The sequence below is a fragment of the Chiloscyllium plagiosum genome, unplaced genomic scaffold, assembly GCF_037043375.1.
Source record: "Chiloscyllium plagiosum isolate Xiang-an unplaced genomic scaffold, Cpla_swu_hap1 HiC_scaffold_29, whole genome shotgun sequence".
Lineage (NCBI taxonomy): Eukaryota > Metazoa > Chordata > Chondrichthyes > Orectolobiformes > Hemiscylliidae > Chiloscyllium > Chiloscyllium plagiosum.
The window spans coordinates 32,718,890-32,737,147 of NW_028270167.1; the positions used below are offsets into that span (position 1 = coordinate 32,718,890).

At 42.6% G+C, this 18,258-nt stretch overlaps 1 protein-coding gene across 3 annotated transcripts in view; it reads right to left on the bottom strand.

Annotated features, from left to right (window-relative positions):
* Positions 1-18,258, bottom strand: part of robo4 (roundabout, axon guidance receptor, homolog 4 (Drosophila)) — a 138,475-nt gene that overhangs the window by 31,693 nt on the left and 88,524 nt on the right. For 2 of the 3 annotated variants that reach the window (XM_043676846.2, XM_043676849.2), the window contains exons 11-15: positions 8,186-8,377; positions 5,788-5,830; positions 5,574-5,704; positions 3,115-3,432; positions 157-222 (exon numbers count right to left, since the gene is read on the bottom strand). In XM_043676846.2, the coding sequence (XP_043532781.2) occupies positions 157-222; positions 3,115-3,432; positions 5,574-5,704; positions 5,788-5,830; positions 8,186-8,377 (750 nt within the window). The remainder of the gene's footprint in view (positions 1-156; positions 223-3,114; positions 3,433-5,573; positions 5,705-5,787; positions 5,831-8,185; positions 8,378-18,258) is intronic. The other variant, XM_043676848.2, reaches the window with a different exon arrangement.

Genomic DNA, 18,258 nt, shown 5'->3' on the forward strand with positions numbered 1-18,258 from the left:
GAAACTGTAGCTAGGCACCTCCGTTCTACAGAAATGTGGCACAATGCTTTGATAATATTTGTCATTCTAGACTAATATTTCAGTTACATAGCCCTCCCAGGTACATTCTGGCTTCAGCCAAAATTCCCAAACTGATAATCAATCTCATCACGATACCTTTGCGGCTGAATCCTGGACTGGTAATTGGGTTCCGACCGACAGTGATCACAGATCTGTTACTTTCTAGGAATGGAATCAAAAGGATCAGTGAACATCTTATGAATAAGAAAAGTGATTAGTGTCTATGCTTCCAGAATTCAGACTGGAATTTAGCCCAACCATCTTCTTTCTGAAGATAAGTTGCATATCAAGGATCTATATAAGTTCTTAACATAACTACAGAGCCATCAAGTTTCCCCCTCAGTTCACAGATAATATTTGCAAAGTAAATCCAGCAATTGGCTCTACATCCAGCAATATAAATTCAAGAAAAACATGCTGATTCGATAGTATGGAAAAACCAGGCCACTTTACTAGTGCCCCTCTGATTGGCTCCATAATGTTCAATTGTTCTCTTTGATTATATGAGTTTATTTACTATTGATGCTCACTGTGCTGGGAGGATTGGTTAAGCATGTGTTTGGACTCAAGAATATTGGGAAGATGGTAGTGCAATGGGAATGTCACTGGTCTGGTAACCCAGAGGACCAGGCCAACTTTCCAGGGATGGGGGTTCAAATCCTACCACAGTAACTGCGGAAATTTAAATGAAATTGAAGTTAGTTTAGGTCATAGTGTCTGTGAAGCTATTATCAATTTCCTATTTGGTTCATTATTGTTCTCATTAATTTGCCATCTGGTTTGGTCTACACGTCACTCCAAATCCACAGTGATGTTGTGGCTCTTTACGCGAGGAAGTAGCTCAGGAAGCCATTCAGTTCAAAGACAATTGAGCCTGTGCAGCAAATGCTGGTCTTGCCAGTGACACACACGTCCCATAAACGATGAAAAAGAGGTTAACAAATCGATAGCAAGAGATGGAAACTAAAGCTAAAAGCATAGGGTAAACATTCTGAAGAACTGTGATGAAAAAAAAAGCTAAATACATGGAAATGGGAGCAACTTTGTATATTCCACACATTATTTTAATGGTGCCCTCATCCACCCCTTCCTTTCTCTCGGAGAAACCCAAAGAATCCCAAACTTTCTCTGACATAAAGATAGGGAATGAACTTCAACTGAGTTCATCCTCAACCTGCAGACTGGTAACTTCAAGAAGCCTGTTCAAATCCTGCAACTTTAGATAGTTTGATGTAATTAAGCCAAACAATTCAAAATAAATTACACTAAATGAGTTAAAAAGGAAACAAGCTGATTTTAATGAAGCGTTTCAATAACCTAAAAAAAAGATAGAGAGGTGGGCACTGCAATGTTTTATTTCCCCGTCCAACTCCATGTTGATTTAGTCCCTTCCCTCTCTCCCGGCCTCCCCCTCCCTTTTGATAGTTTCCATTGCCCACAGTGGGCTTTGCTTGTAAACATTTAATTGGCTAAATGATTGATTATTAAAAACAAAAAATAAAACGCGAAAGAAGTCACGTGGATTTTGGTAGTGGGAAGATCGCTCAGTCATGTGCTAGAGCACTGCCAACTAAAGAAAAGTTTAAATAAATGAATCTAATTCAACTGGTCAAACAGGGTAAAGATCAACCCATATATACAGCTTATTATAATAGGTTAAGATGAGCAGCTAAAATAATTTTGTGCAAATCACAAATGATTTTGTGTAATAAACTGGTTAACATCATTGATTAATCGCTAGGTTAACGGCTAACCAGTATTTTAGTGGGTTTGTACTTTGCCAAGTAGCCTAACTCAAGCTGGTTCTGTTATGACGTAACCTTCCTTCATAGCACAGGTTAACCACCATTAGCAGTTGCAATGGAAACACAGGCAGGTACAGTGGTAATGTCCCTAGCCCTACACTGGGAGGCCTGGGTTCAACTGCCACCTGCTCCAGAGGCATGGAATAACATCTTTGACCAAGTTGATTAGAAAATAGATTTTTAAAGAATTGGAAACACTGGCAGACACACTAGGGAATTTGAAGAAGGATTTGAAACAGGGTCCACTGAGTCTGTCAGCTCAGAGTGCTCAGCTCTGAAGCTAGGAAAGGTGGAGATCGTTCTGTTCCTTTGTACAAATTTCTGTCAATTTAAACAAAGGCAACTTGCAAACTTCAACGTCCTTGACCTCTCTGTGACAGATTCTACAGAGCCTATTCCATTGTTGCTCCTCGTTTTCTTTTCCTGGAATGTTGACTCTGTGCCTGGGAATAGCTTTAAAAGGCCATTCACAACTCTTCAGCATTGTGCTTCAAATGAGAGGAAGGTTCGACAATTTGTATCTTAACGCTTCAAGTGTGGGGAGGCTTCTCAGCCATGAGAGTCATCGTCTGTCTTTATCTGACATCCAATCATGTACAACAACAATTGTAGTAATCTTTAAATCACTCTGCTCAGAGGTATTATGACAGACCTCTGGGGCAGGTAGGATTTGTACTTGGACCTCCTGGCTCAAAGTCAGGGACACTACCACTGACCACAGTAATGATCAGGAACAAGAGACATGAATCATGAGATAATGTTTCACTCTCTTTAACAGTACTGGTAAGACTGGAACACTCCTTGTGGTAATGTACCCCAGTGCACAGCAATCATTAAACTTCACACCTTTTTTGTTCTGTATCTCTTGGTATCCTTCCATCTTAACTGTTTTCGTTATTTTTGTTTCCTGCACAATAACTTGAAATTAGGATTTAACTGTGGACCGTGCATCAAGTTGGGGAACCTTTGCTGCATTGTCTTTTGTGGAAGCTATGGAGGGGGAAGGCACTGTGGCTGGACTCTGGTGGGACTCCTATAGTCGAATGACCTACTGACATTCACTGACAATGCTCCAGTGTAAAATGGTCAATTGAGTGAATTATGGGACAATAATGTCTGCAAATGGGGCCACAGTGACAACTTCTAACAAAGGTGTTTGGGGGGAGTGGGAGGTGAAGACAGCACCAATGAAAAGGTTTTCCTAAAAGTGCTAGAATTTCTGGGACTTAATGATGATTTAAACTCTCACCGTTATTGCAGTTTTTGTCCCACGATTCTGGATTGGCCTGTCGGTAGGGTGTTGGTTTCCATTGTAGCTTTGTGACCTCCTGGCCAAAGCTGTTGATGTTGTTTCTGTTGGTGTTGTTTTTCAGTAATGGCAAAGGACTCTGGTTTGGAGTCACCTGGATGGTGTAGCTCGAGTTTGTAGATCTCTGTGAGAGAGGCGTGCTAAACGTCTTCAAATCCTTTCCTTTAATATCAACACTGAACGTCCCATACAGACTGTTATCGGGTAATATCAAGGGGTTTTGGTCTCTCAAATCCTGGTCCTTCTCAATTGATGAACCTATCAAGAGAAAAAGAGAGGGAGATTGACAGTGGAGGAACCGAGGCCTCTTTTCACTTATGATACCTAGTGGATTGACAATGAAACTACAGTAGCGCCTCGACTTACACACTTAATCCATTCCGGGACCCGGTTCGCGAACCGAAAAGTTTGCAAACTGAATCAATTTTTCCCATTGTTCGGATAGTGTAAGAATTCTTGGACATTGCAACGATCGCTGTTCACAGCGCACGCGCCAAAGACGAACTGAATGAGATCACGCGGGGCCCGAGAGCTTTTGCATTCAACAAGCGCGTAGCAAAGCAGAACAATGAAACCATGTGGTCACACATGGGCTTTTTGCGTTCATACCTTCATTCATACCTTGAATTTCATATGTACGTTGAAGCAAAATTTTACGTACAATCCTGTTCGTAAACCGATTTGTTCGTGAACGGCGTTGTACGTATGCCGAGGTGCTACTGTATTTCAGGCCAACATTCTAGTTGACATAGGCTAGCAATTTACCAATGATAGCTAGGTAGCATTGGGTTTAATCAAGAGAGCTAACAGTTTACTGCTGATGTTGGAGAAAATAAAAGAAATGAACTTTCAAAACCATTGCATTTACCCAATACTCCATTTGGATGTCTAATCAATGAGGAAGCAGTCCAGTTAGAACTAAACTAAAAGGAGCTCTAATTAATCACTGTAACATTCTTAATGAAAAACTTACTTCCACTTGTCCGATAAATCCGATCAGGTTTCCATCAAGAAACAAAACAATTACACAAATGTGACTTGCATAGTTTGTTCCTCTGGCTGAGATTTATCACATATTGAGGGACATTAAATAAGTGACAGAGAAATGGGGAGCTTCCTACTTTCAAATTTCATTCCAAAGACAAAGCATCTCATTCAATATATGACAATCAGAATGACAGCATGTTGTATTAAGGTAGTTAGTACCTGAAAGAGTTATCTGATATAACAAGATAAATTACATTCATTAGCATATAAAGTTTCTGAGTTCATGGTTATGTGCCCTTCTTCCAAGGCGACATTCATGCCTGGGTATCCTTGGAAAGGGAGCATACAGTGTCCATCAAAACTCTCAATGCCATTAGAGATAGAGATACCACATGGGATGATTAGATTTCTTATAGTATGGAAACTGGCACTTCAGCCAAACAAGTCCACACCAACCCTCCAAAGAGTAACCCACCCAGATCCATTCCCCCCTGACTAATGCACCTAACACTATGGCAATTTAGCATGGCCAATTCACCTGACCTGCACATCTTTGGACTATGGGAGGAAACCCGCGCAGACACAGGGAGAATGTGCAAACTCCACACAAACAGTTACCCGAGGTGGGAATTGAACCAGGTTCCCTGGCACTGTGAGGCAGCAGTGCTAACCACTGAGCCACCGTGCCACCCTGATCTCCTCCATCCAACTCCATTTTGATTTAGCTCGATACGTCTCCCTCACCTTTGGTGGTCTGCCCTTAATGGGCTTTGCATGTAAATTAATCAATTGGAAACCATGAGTAATTTACTGGTGTTGGCTGATAGATTAAAAAAAGACACAGGTGATTTGGTGATGGGGAAAAACAAGAACCATTCAGTTGTCAGAATGCTTCTGGATATAAACAACAAAGAGGATCCGGGGGAGGGTGGCTACCATGATAGTATCCTTACCTCCAGGCTAGGAAACCCAAGTTCAAGTCTCACTTGCTCCAGATAAGTGTAATTACATTGCTAAAGAGGTTGACTAGAAAACATCAATAAAAGGAGTCTGGTTCTTTTGCGAATTGTCCTAAATCTGTCCTGAGATTTGGAGAAATTACTTTACTCAAAGGGGTGTGAATCTTTAGAAACTCGACACCAGTAGGTTGTGCCATTATCAAATATACTTAAGGCTGAGATACAGACTTTTGGTTTCTCAGGAAATCAAGAGATACGCATAGCCAACAGAGCCACAGAAACAGTCAATGTACAATCTCAAAACCTCACTGAGTATGTCTGTTAAATCTCTCCTTCTCTACTGCAAGAAAATCCAACAACAACATCTTCTTGGGCTGAATAGATAATAAACGTAGCCTTGCTGGAAACTTAATTCCGTTATTAACTATAGCTGCTCCATCCCTCCCAGCTCACCGGTTGACCAGTCCGCTTGTTTCTCCTGACCGTGGAGCCAGAGAGGCTGACTATTCCCAGGACTGAAGCTCTTGGAGCAGCTGTTTGATTTCCAGGAATTCGACAACCAGGGAGAGTCAGTCAGGTTCATCCTGGAGCAGAGCATAAAGGTTGTCAGGCCAGCTGCCCAGGAATAAATCAATGCAAACACTCACTGTATCTCATCTCACCTTACCTGTGCTTGATAATAATGTCTTCATTAGCCAGTCTGTACAAGCCTACAATGTAGAAAAATAGCATGAATTAATAGGACAGAAGTTAGGGCTCTGGAGTGTCGTAGGTGGTGCAGTGACTTGTGTCTTGTATGTTTCTTCATGTTTCCACCCTCTGACAATGAGGTGAATACTAAACATGGCAACAAAAGGTTCAACAAAATGCAGAGAGGTGCATATTGGGTGCAGGGCTAGGATAGTCCTGGCAACTACTTTGTGGATTGAGGCTCCCAGCACTGGATGAAACTGCACTTAGAGCAAGAAGTTCTGCAATTTACCTTGTTGGTGTGCCTTGGAGTAAAGACAATCCTTTTGCTTCTATTAACCCAATACATCGGTGAAAAAAGCTGTGTTCACCGAAAAACAGAAGCCTCAACCCAACATCCGAAAGCATTTCTAATTCTTAGTCTCCTATATCATGTGAATTGAACTAATCTAACATTAATAGTAATTAATGTGTAGAACAGACTCCAAATGAAGGCAGTTAATATTTTGATAAATAAATCATTAACAGTAGTTGAATGCCAATCTGCCAATCTGAACCTTGTAAGATGTTAATTAACACAGATCCAATATTCTTGGTTCAAGTCTTGTAAAAATTCAGTAATTTCCTCTGCCTCACTCAGCAATAGTTGTTCAAGAAAAAATGCAAGGCTTATATCCCCCCTTTTTTTCTCTCGTCTTCTTTTTCACTTCTGTCTTTCCCTGTTCTCTGCTTCCATCTCTTCTGCCTATCACTTCTGCCACAACTAGTGTAAAACATAGATACCAGTACTGCACCCAGTTTTGGCCATTGATCACACTACAGAAAAGACAGACAATAATCACCATGATGTTGCCAAGTTGGTGATGTGTGACATCATGTCAGAATGGATAGGAAGGACTTTTTTCCTACCGGAGAGAGATCACTACGCAGAAGATACGATTTGAATTAATTGGTAGAAGGGCTGAAAATTTACATCACAGAAAGAGGCCATTCAGCCTATTGTGTCCATGATGCTAACCAAGGAACATCCCACTTCCCAGATTTTGGTCTGTAGCATCCCGAAAATTACAGTATTTCAGATTCAAATCCAAGATTAAAAAGGAGTTGAAGAGACGCTAAAGCTGGGGATCTCCTTGAGAGTCTGCGAGAGGCAGGCACTTATCACTTTTAAGTACTTGAGCCAGGATTTGATACAGTGATGATGACCCTACCCACCAGCCAGAAAGCTGGGAGAAAGCCCATTTCCATGTGCCCAGGAAGATACAACACTATCTTAATTAGGTGACTCACAAGGTTGGTTGCCTGAAGTTGTGGGTTCTGCTCCCAACGCTGTCTGGGGCAGGATCTCCCAACTCCAATAGCTGCCAGGAGCACTCTCACCCAATGGCACCATCAAGAGCAGTGGCCATTACTGGTACCGCAGTAATCCTGTCACCTCCAATAGCACCACTGGGAGCTGTGACCATTACTAAGACTGCAGCAGTCCTCGACCAGAAGTATTGCTGAAGGACTAGAGGAAAGACAATTGGAGCTGGCTTCACAACCCTAGGTCAAGCAGTCCCAGGGATTGTGTTTTGGGTCTGTAAAGTCAATTGAGAGGCTGGGTGAGGGGCAGTGGATGCTCAAACAGGAGCATCCATTTCAATTAGAAAGGCCTTTCATAGGGCACATGATAACTGATCAGGAGAGATGCCCCTCCCCTGAGTCCCCAGGCATGCTGCCAGGGTACACCGGTGGCTTTGTCATGTAACTTCCAGTCCCCTTGTTGATAGGAACATACCAGTGGTGGTAGGAAACAAAACTTTGGCCTTGAGGTTCTGAAACCTATTCAGATAAGGTTTGAGAGGCACAAAGGGGCTAAAGCTGCATAGCATTTTTTGAGCCACCACTGATACAAGGAGCTAAATGGCCTCATTTGTTTCCCGTCCCACTTATGCCTGTTCTGCTGCAATTACATCCTTATCCCATCTCCACAAACATCTCTTTCTTTCCCTCTCTCTCCTTCTGTCACCACACCCACTTCTTTCTTTCTTTTCAACTTCTCTTCCCTCTCCAAACCAACGTCCTCCACTTTTCAGCCAGCACTCAACTCAGAGAAGACATATGGCGAATGATATACATTTCCCAACACTGAGGGAGTCTCTAAGCCTTTTGACAGCATGACATAGACAAACAATTCTTCCATGGTTGAATAACATCACAGATACCTCCATCTCCCAAACAAAGGGCAGATACCAAGTATTCAGCCTGGAGGAGTGAATGTCCTTCAACAAGCTGCTGTGTGGGTGAGCATCATTGACCCACTCATCCTCAGTTCAATGTTAGCAAGTCACTTCTATTAAATGATCCTGTACTGACATTAACAGGCCTCTCACCTTTGCTGAGCCTGCGTTTCTTCTGAATTTGACAGCTTCTTGTGCGGCGGTGCCAGTACAAACACGCGCTGAAAATCATCAGGATGACCCAGAGAACACTCCCAGCACTCGCAATGAAAACTGGCTGCTTCACAATCTCCAGCACCAGTCCAAGGATCGAAGACTCCATTGACTTTTCCTGAGCTGAAGGGTCTGAAATTCAAAGGTCATCAATTGAAGGTTCATAGCAAATGGGTACTTAATGTCTTAATCGTGTGCAACAAACGGTTACCAAATGGATTCCTGAGATGGCAGGACTGACCTGTGAAGTCAGCCTGGATTGGTTAGGACTATATTCACTGGAGTTTAGAAGAATGAAGAAGGATTTCATGGAAAACCTATAAAGTTCTAAGAGGCCTGGACAGAGTATATTCCCAATGACCAGATAATCCAGAGCCAGGAGCTTTAAAATAAGAGTATAAGGTATAGAAGTAGAATAAGGACATTCAGCCCATCGATATTGTTACACCATTCGATCATGGCTGATAATGTTTTTCAACCCCATTCTTCTGCCTTCTCCCTGTAACCCTTCATCCCCTTACTAATCCAGAGCCTATCTATCTCTGTCTTAAATGCACTCAATGACTTGGCCTCCAGAGCCTCTCGTGGCAATGAATTCCAGAGTCACCACCTTCTGGCTGAAGAAATTCCTCCTCATCTCAGTTTTAAAGGGTCATCACCCTTGCTCTGAGGCTGTACCCTCAGGTCCTAGTCTCTCCTACTCATGGAAACATCTTCTCAATGTCCACTCTATCCAGGCCTCTCAGTATTCTGTATGTTTCAATGAGATTCCCTCTCATCCTTCTAAATGCCATCGAGTACAGACCCTGAGTTCTCAACCACTCCTGATATCAGAAACTCTTCATCCCCAGGATCAGTCTAAGGTTAAGGCATTTAGGACCGAGATGAGGAGAAAGGTCTTCACCCAGACAGCAGTGAGCCTGTGGAATTCACAGTCACAGAAAACATCAAATGTTTTCAAGGAGCTAGATATAGGTCTCCGGGATGAAGGGATCAAAGTGTAGAGTGAGAAAGTGGGAACAGGTGACTGAGTTGTATAATATCATATTGAATGGCAGGGCAGGATCAAAGGGCCAACTGACCTACTCCTACTCCTGTTTTCTATGTTTAAAGTGTAACTACTTTATGGTGCGAAAACAACATTTATCATCCTTAAAAAGATATCATGCAAACAAATGAAAATGACAGGGGGACAGAATAAAGATCTAACCAGTCCATTCCACACAATTATGATGGTTGAAGGACATTGGAATGCAGAACAAGGCCATACAGCCTTTCAAAGCTAGTTGAACCTTGCATGTTATTCCCCAACCACCAGAGCTCTGGAGTCTCCTGGGAGGGGTGACAGACCAAAAATTGGAATTCTTAATAAAAGTGAAAGTGCAGAAGCCTGTTGTGGAACGCAGTGACTGGATTATCTGCAGAGATGTGGTAAAAATTGACCTGAACATTTGTATATTGACCATGTTTTATTTCTTGGTTTGGAATTCACATCACTTACACCACTGTGGTGGATTCCTCAAGGTGAGCTAGTTATTATGAAAATAAGTGTGTGTGCGAAGTGGGGAATAACTAACAATTGAAAATGAGGTGCAACTGATAATAGGTAAATGTAAAGGAACTGGGCTATTTAAAAGATTAAGTGGCTGCTTATGAGGGGATTAAATAAAAGGTTCATAAAGAGAAAGCATTTTTGTTGTGTATTTTAATTTCTGCAAATATTCTTCAAGCAACAAAAACGGCTAACAGAAGCCAGGGGCACTGGCAATAAATGCAGAGAACATCACATTCCTGTTTCTAAGTGCAAATCATTCAAAATAAGACAGGATGAACTGCATCCACATTCTCCTGAATGAACACCAAAGCACCATTCTGACAGGGAGAGTGAGAGCAAGAGAGCTTGAGACTACACAGCTGACTGTTACCCAACAGTTTCTTTAGAAAGTATATACCTGCCTAGAGGGCATCATGTTCTTATTGAATGGCGGAGCAGACCTGAAGGGCTGAATGGCCTACTTCTGCTCCTAGCTCCAAGTTTCTAAATGCAACCGAGGTCCACCCGACTGATTTCTGGGTTGGCGGTGTTATCCCTTGAGATGACTGGGCCTGTATTCCCTAGAGTTTAGAAGAATGAGTGATAATCCTATTGAAGTATATCAGATTACAGAGCCTCAAGGATGTCCCCCGGCGGCTGTGGTTATGGCAGGCTCTACCAAGGGACACAGCCTCAGTACGAAGGGCTGGCCATCTGAGATTGAGATGACGAGAGATGGCTTCACTCAAAGAGTTGTGAATCTTTGGAACCCAGAGGGTTGTAGGAGCTCAGTCCATGAATACGTTCAAAACAGAGATCAACAGATTCCTAGATATCACAGACATTATGGGAAATGAGGATATTGTGAGGAAATGGCTGAAGTAGAAGATCAGCCCTGACCTGGATGAGAAATGAAGCAATCTTGAGGGGCTGAATGGCCTTTTTCTGCACCTGTTTCCCCTGTTCCTGTGCGCTAGCTGTATACTGTTCTGTTAGCTACAGGCATTTTCTTAGTAAGTATGCAGTTTAGTGACTGGCTGCCCAGTGATCGTAGAATCGCTACAGTGCAGAAGCAGGCTATTCAGCCTATTGAGTGCCACTGACCCTCCAAAGAGCCAATCCCATCCCAAGCCAACCCACTCCCCTATCACCCTGCATCACCTGTGGCTAATCCAACTAGCCTGCACACTATGGGCAATTTCGCATGGCCAATCCATCTAACCTGCACATCTTTGGACTGTGGGAGGAAACCGGAGCACCCGGAGGAAACCCACGCAGATATGGGGAGAATGTGCAAGCTCCTCACAGACAGTTGCCTGAGGCTGGAATCGAACCCAAGTCCCTGGTCCTGAGAGGCAGCAGTGCCTACCACTGAACCACCGATATGAACCTATGTGTCTAATTTTGTGCAGACTTTGGTCAAGTCCCTATATGCCTGACTATATTTGCATATTGACCATGTTTGGGAAGAGCATGATAGGATCTTTTTGGTGCAGTTTCAACATTCTAACAACTTTCTATTGCTCATGGTCATCTTCCTCACAAAATCATAGCAATGGGGGAATTCCCATTGTTCTAATCTCCTGGATACATAAACTAAACAATGCCTCTGGCATACTTGGCACAATACTCCTTGCTAAACAAAATGAAATAAGGATTTGTAAATACTCTCAAAATAACATTAGGAATTTCCTAAAAGGGAGACACTCTGTCGAAGCACAGTTTTGGTTCCCTGGTGTAGTCCTTGTGGCAAATCAGCATCAAACTACCAAATGATCTTCCCATGCAGTCTAAGTGATTATTCCCTTCTGAGATTTGGTATTCTTACAATTCTTCCCTGATGAGTGCAAGACCAAAAACATCAACAGCATATCTCCTTTTTCAGCAATTCTCAAATTCTGCAAAACCAAGTAACCGTTGTAAATGTCACTGCTGCACCTGTCCAGGCCCAGCCTAGAATCTGACCAGAAAATCAGGCTAGGTGCCAGTGGAAGAAATCCAGATAAATGGATCTTTTCCCAATTTTCCATAAAAAATTGCATTCAAAGAACAAAGTAATTAAGCACAAAGTAAATAAAGTCTATTTCTAGATAATACCCTGTGTTACTGACTGTGGCCATAGATCGAGACGTACAATTACAACTGTTACAACAGGAGATCACTATTGGTTCTGCGGAATTCACAGGATCACAAGCAAAAGCCTATCTGGGAAGGCCTTTCCCAGCCATAGAGTCATAGAATCCTTAAAGTGTGGAAACAGGCCATTTGGCCCAAAAAGTCCACCCCGACCTACCAAACAGTAACAGACACAGACCCATTCCCCTACCTTATTACTCTAAATTGCCCTGACGAAAGCACCTAACCTACACATCCCTGAGCACTATGGGCCATTTAGCATGGCCAATTCACCTAACCTGCACATCTTTGGAGGTGGTACCTCCCGAGTAAGACATATCCAGATCCAAAGACGGATACTTATCCTTCCTTGATCCAAGTATAACCCCCTCCCTCATGTCAGGGACTTGAGATAAAATATATCTGAATTAAAACTTGTTGTTGTATTTAGCACGGGGAGGGTTTGAACAAATAAATTAGGAGCAGAAGTAGACTACTCAGCTCCTCCAGAGTCTAGATTAGAGTGGTGCTGGAAAAGCACAGCAGGTCAGGCAGCATCTGAGGAGCAGGAAAATCAATATTTCGGGCAAAAGCCCTTCATCAGGAATGGCAGGAAAATCGATGTTTCAGCCTACTCAGCTACGCAGCTCCTCCAGCCTGCACCATCATTCTCTAAGATCATGATTGATCTGATTACTCCACATTCCCACTTAGCGCGAATAATCTTTCATCCCGAGATCCCAACCCTAGCGTAGATACCACCCCCTTTCATGAAAATGCTTTGTATTCTTCTCTCTCTTTAACTATCGTCCTTCTAGCTCAGCAACATCTGAGAGGTCTAAAGGTAAAGTGAGCGCTGAGTGAGGCTGGTACGTACAAACTGCACCATCCATCACAATGACCATACAACCAGAAGTTCCTGCCATGCAGCACTCAGGATGAACTGCACTGTCACAGGTGCTACCTTTTCAATTAAACAAAGATCTTATCTACTGTCTGAGGGTGACATATTAAACCACATGACAAAGCAGAGCAGAGGAATTCTCCTTAGAGCCTTGGCCAATGTTTGATTATTAAATCAATGTCACTAGGGAAGGGTCACCAGATCCATATAAAACATAGAATATAGAACAGTACAGTACAGGCCCTTCGGCCCTCGATGCTGTGCCTCCCTTTTATCCGACTCTAAGATCAGACTACCCTACAAACCCTTCATTGTACTAACATCCGTATGCCTAGCCAAGAGTTGCTTAAACATCCCAAATGTCTCTGACTCTATTACCACTGCCAGCAGTGCATTCCACACACTCACCTCTCTCTGAGTAAAGAACTTACCTCTGACATTCCCCCTAAATCTTCCTCTAATTAACTCTCATGATAGACATTTCCACTCTGGGAAAAAAGTGTCTGTCTACCCACTCTACTTATGCCTCTCAACATCTTGTAGACCTCCAAAACGTTAACTCTGATTTCTCTTCACAGATGCTTCCAGATCTGCCGAGCTTTTCCATGACTTCCGTTTTTGTTTTGGATTTACATCATCAATAGTTCTTTTGGTTTTTATTCACTAGAACTGTAAATCTAGTCATTACTGCATTATTGCTTATGGGAGGCTATTATGTGAAAATTAGCTACTGCATCTCCCACAACACAACACAAATGTACTTCATTGGTTGTAAACTGCTTTGAATGTTTTGAAGTTGTGAAAGGTGCTCCACAAAAGTAATTCTTCCTTTTTGATGCCACCCAGTCTCTCGTAGCCAGAAAACAACTTTGTTATCCCAGTAATGTAGCATAATTTTTCTTGACCCGTTTCATAAACTGATTTTACTGCTTCCCAACACCACAAAAATCTCCCCTCTCTGAAATTACTTTGTCCTTCTGTTTTTTTATTTGACTGTGTTGCAAGCTGTAACGGGGCGGCATGTGTAGAAAGAGCCCAGGTCTATTGGCCTCTGATCTCAGGTGATTGATGGAGCTGAATGAGAGAACTGAGCGTGTAATGTACACAATTCCTGTTTTCCCGTTTCCAATCAAGTAGCCAACACTATGTGAAATAACTCTGTCTCAATCCTACAGCGCAGGGCAAATGATAAATGATTGTTTTCTGTTCAACACATTACTGCTCAGCACAGAAAGAATCAACAATGGATAAATGAATAGATTTTTCATTATTAAAAAAATAATGAGACTCTCCTATCTCATAATCACACAAGATAACCTTTGTATGACTTGTGCAGAGCTTAAATCTATCCTGTGCAAGATAAAAATTACTTGCTTAGGATGCTTCATGTTCCTTGTGCAAATAGTGTTTAATATCCAGGGTGATGGGCTGAACAGATCAAGAAATAAAGGAGGACTATAGCACCTTACTGAATTTTCAATTTTTTTCAGCACCTACAGATATTTCACACACAGTCATAGAGCTGTACAGCATGGAAACAGACGCTTCGGTCCAACTCGTCCATGCTGACCACATATTCTAATTTAATTTTGTCCCATTTGGCAGTATTTAGTCCATATCCCTCTAAACCCTTCCTATTCATTTACCCATCCAGATGGCTTTTAAATGTTGTAATTGTACCAGCCCCCTCTAGCAGTTCACTTCATATACACACCCTGCGTGTGAAAACATTGCCCCCTTAGATCCCTTTTAAATCTTTCCCCTCTCATCTTAAACCTATGCCCTCTAGTTTTGGACTCCCCTAGCCTGGGGGAAAGTCTATTCACCCTATCCATGCCCTTCATGAGTTTATAAACTTCTATAAGGTCATCCCTCAACCCCCAACACTCCAGGGAAAATAGCCCCAGCCTATTCAATCTCTCCCTGGAGCTCAAACCCTTCAGCCCGGCAACATCCTTGTAAATCTTTTCTGAACCCTTTCAAGTTTCACAATATCCTTCCTGCAGTAGGGAGTCCAGAATTGCACAGTATTCCAAAAGTGGCCTAACCACTATGTGATAAACCGCCTTATTGTTATGTGCAGGAAATGTGGTACCTGTTCCAGTGCACAGGAAGATCCCATGAATAGTCAGGCATGAACAATTGATCTGCTTTTGTCCAACTTGCTGAGGGAGGGGCAATGGTCAAGAGAGGGATGTGAGCAGAGTGTCAAAGGAGCCTGGACTAAGAGAACAGTATTGCTAAATTTCAGGAAGGACCAGCAGGCCAAAGTGATTAACAGCAGGAGCTTTAATGTAGAGGTGTTCACACTACAGGTAGCAATCTTAGAGAGAGCATTTGACTGCCCAAAATGGCCAATCACATCATTATTATATCACATGATCAGGCTCTTAAAGTGTCAATCCACCATACACAAATGCATAACATCCCTCCCCCTTACATCAGAGATTCCTGCAATGAAAACATTTACGATCAGATATGTAACTCAATAAGTAAAATGTTCCAGTGGATGTTGATTCCTGTATGGTTGCTGAAGTGCCTCAGGCATCCATTTATTTTGCTTCTTGGCTTTCTCTCTGGAGTACTAGGCATGTCACCTGTTGTGGTCTTTTCTTGAATGTTCAGAGGTTTCTACAATGTTATGACATTCTCCACTCAGGTGCTATTTCCCTCAGATACTCCAGTTACTGTTCTATCCTCAGCTATGTCCAGGTGTCTATTTGGAACTGGTAGTTATGGATCTTCAATCAATGTCCCTGACACATTTGTTCTGGTTGCCAAGAGGTTGTCTGCACATCTTCTCCATATTATGTCATCTGTCATCTGAATAGTGTAGGACACTGGTTCAGTCTGTGTTATAATGGTGGCTGCTACCCTCTTCTCACTAGTGGCCAAATTCCTCCCCAACACCACTTGACCACAACCTGCAAAATATAGCATTTAGTTTTGTTCACCCTGTTAGAAAACCTGAATCTGTTGTTTCCTGTTCACAATGTCTTTTGGCTTGAGTGGTTTCAGCAAATCAAATTCCACGCAGATCTGACGCTTTACGTGAGCAATTCCAGATAATCTTGAATCAAAGAGTGAGTTGAGTTCCAGTGTGTAAACAAAAATTCATTCAGTTTTGGGATAGTGATCCTCATTCTTCAGTTACCTTTAAGGTATGTTTCATTGTCTGAACAAACTTTTCAGCCAAGCCAGTTGTGGATGGATGATTAGGAGCTGATCAGATATGTTGAATTCCATTCTGCTTTTTACATCGTCTATAAACCCAAGCTGTGGACCAATATCACAAACAAGTTGGTCCAGATAACCAAATCACACAAAGGTCTCTTCTAGTCTTTCAATGTTTTATTTTTGAAGGGTGTCAACTTTATGATGGCAAATTCAGGGTGTTTCCTATGTGCATCATTCACTCTGAAAAATATTTGCCCTCAAGGTCCAGTCAATTTGGATTCTTTGCCATACCCAATCTAGCCATTCCCATGGGTTTAATAACACTAACGGAGGTGGGTTGTGAACTCTTGCACAAGCTACACATGTTCTCACCTTCTGTGAAATTTTAGAGTCTAGCCCTACCCACCAAAGCTTCTGGCTATCTATCTCTTTCATTCTGCCAATGCCACAATTTAACACATGGATCCTTAGCTCTGGTGGAATGGTGACTCTCGTTCCTCATAGGAGACATCCTGCATGTATGGATAGTTCTGCCTTCCATGTGATACATGACTTCACTTCTGGGGCGGTTCCTGCAATCTTGCCACAAAGTACCATGTCCACCTCTGCATGTAGCTTACTGCTGGGGAAGATATCCCTGTTCAAGGCCCAAATATTGTGGTCAACGGTTTGTGGTCTGTTAATGGGTTAAATTCCAGTCTGGATGGATATTGGTGGAATCATTTAGTGACAAAAATGATTCCTAGAGCTTCTTTCTCTGTCTATGCAGAGTTAATTTCCGCTTTGTTGACGGTCTTGGCGCAAAAGCTTTAGGCTTCTCTTCACCATTGAGTAATACGTGAGAAATAACTGCTCAGTCTCCATATGGTGACGCATCACATGCTAGTTGCAATGATGACTTTGAGTCAAAGTGAGTCAGAACTTCTGACTTAAATAAAGCCTCTTTGGCTTGTGTAAAGGCTCTTTCACATTGATCATCCACTTTCCAACTCTTGTTCTAATAAACTGTGCAGCAGCTTAAGAACAGTTGCAAGATTTGGGAAAAACCTGCCATAGTAATTTAGCAGACAAGCAGGAGGCTGGAAGAACACAGCAAGCCAGGCAGCATCAGGAGGGGGAGTAGTCAGCATCTGCAGGTTTTTTTTTGTCTCATAGCAATTTAGTTAGCCCCAAACAGTTAATTTACATTTTTAGGTGCTGGTACCTCAGTTATGGCTTTTACCCATGCAGATGACTGAGGCAATTGCTTACATCAATGGCAAGGCCCAAATATTTGATAGAAGATACAGAAACAGCAACACAACAGATACAGAGTGCATGAGCCAAGGATTAAGGAAGAAAAGCCGTTGGAATATTGGTCAGAATGGTAAACAAATGGCTTATTTCTCTCTGAAAATTGTCATGGGATCTTTTACAACCACCTGAGCACTGCAAAAGAACAACAGGACTAAGCACTAATACCTCACATTGAGGATAGCACCTTTGCTGATGGGAGTGCTCAATCACTATTGCACTGGGCTACTAACCTGCATGATGAGTTCAAATTCTGATCTGAGGCTCTTGTTTGCAACTCCTTAACTGAATCCCAAACACGGCTCACAGAGAGACAACCAGCAACTGAATGGCGGATTCCCCAGATAGATGAAAAAGTCCGACCTAAGACTTCAGCCTAGTCTTCTCTTCCTGAAGCTAACCTCTGGACATTGTTCCAATTCAGTGAGCAGTAGGTCCACAAGCTGTGATTTTCCTCAAGGCACTAACTGCGTCATTTCCCTTTCAACATTCACAGCAAAGCCATTGAACCATGGAAGATATCACCCTGCACTTGGTCCTGCCCTGTATCCAATGTGCACACATCCCAAGAATGGGCATTGGAGAGGAGTTGGCTGTAAGAATGCCTGTCTGATTGCTCCTCTCTTCTTCCTCATTGCAGAGTCCTGACCAGTTCCAGCTAATTTAGCATAAAACTGGACCGTGAGTTTGCATTTCCCTTGTGATCCCCCCTCTGCCATGACAAACCAGGTGATGAACAACTTTCACAATGAATAGTGCAGGAGAAGCTTTGTCCATGAGCATTAAAAGCAAAAACAATGAAAAGAGGGAAATGTTATAAACAAGCCCCCATTTGCATTAGGGCGGCACAGTGGTTGGTACAACTCCAAGGACCATCCCAGTCTGGGGAGACTGTCTGTGTGGAGTTTGCATGTTCTTCTTGCATGGGTTCCCTCCCACAGCCCAATGATGCGCAGGTTAGGTGGATTTGTTGTGTCCATTTGTCCGTAG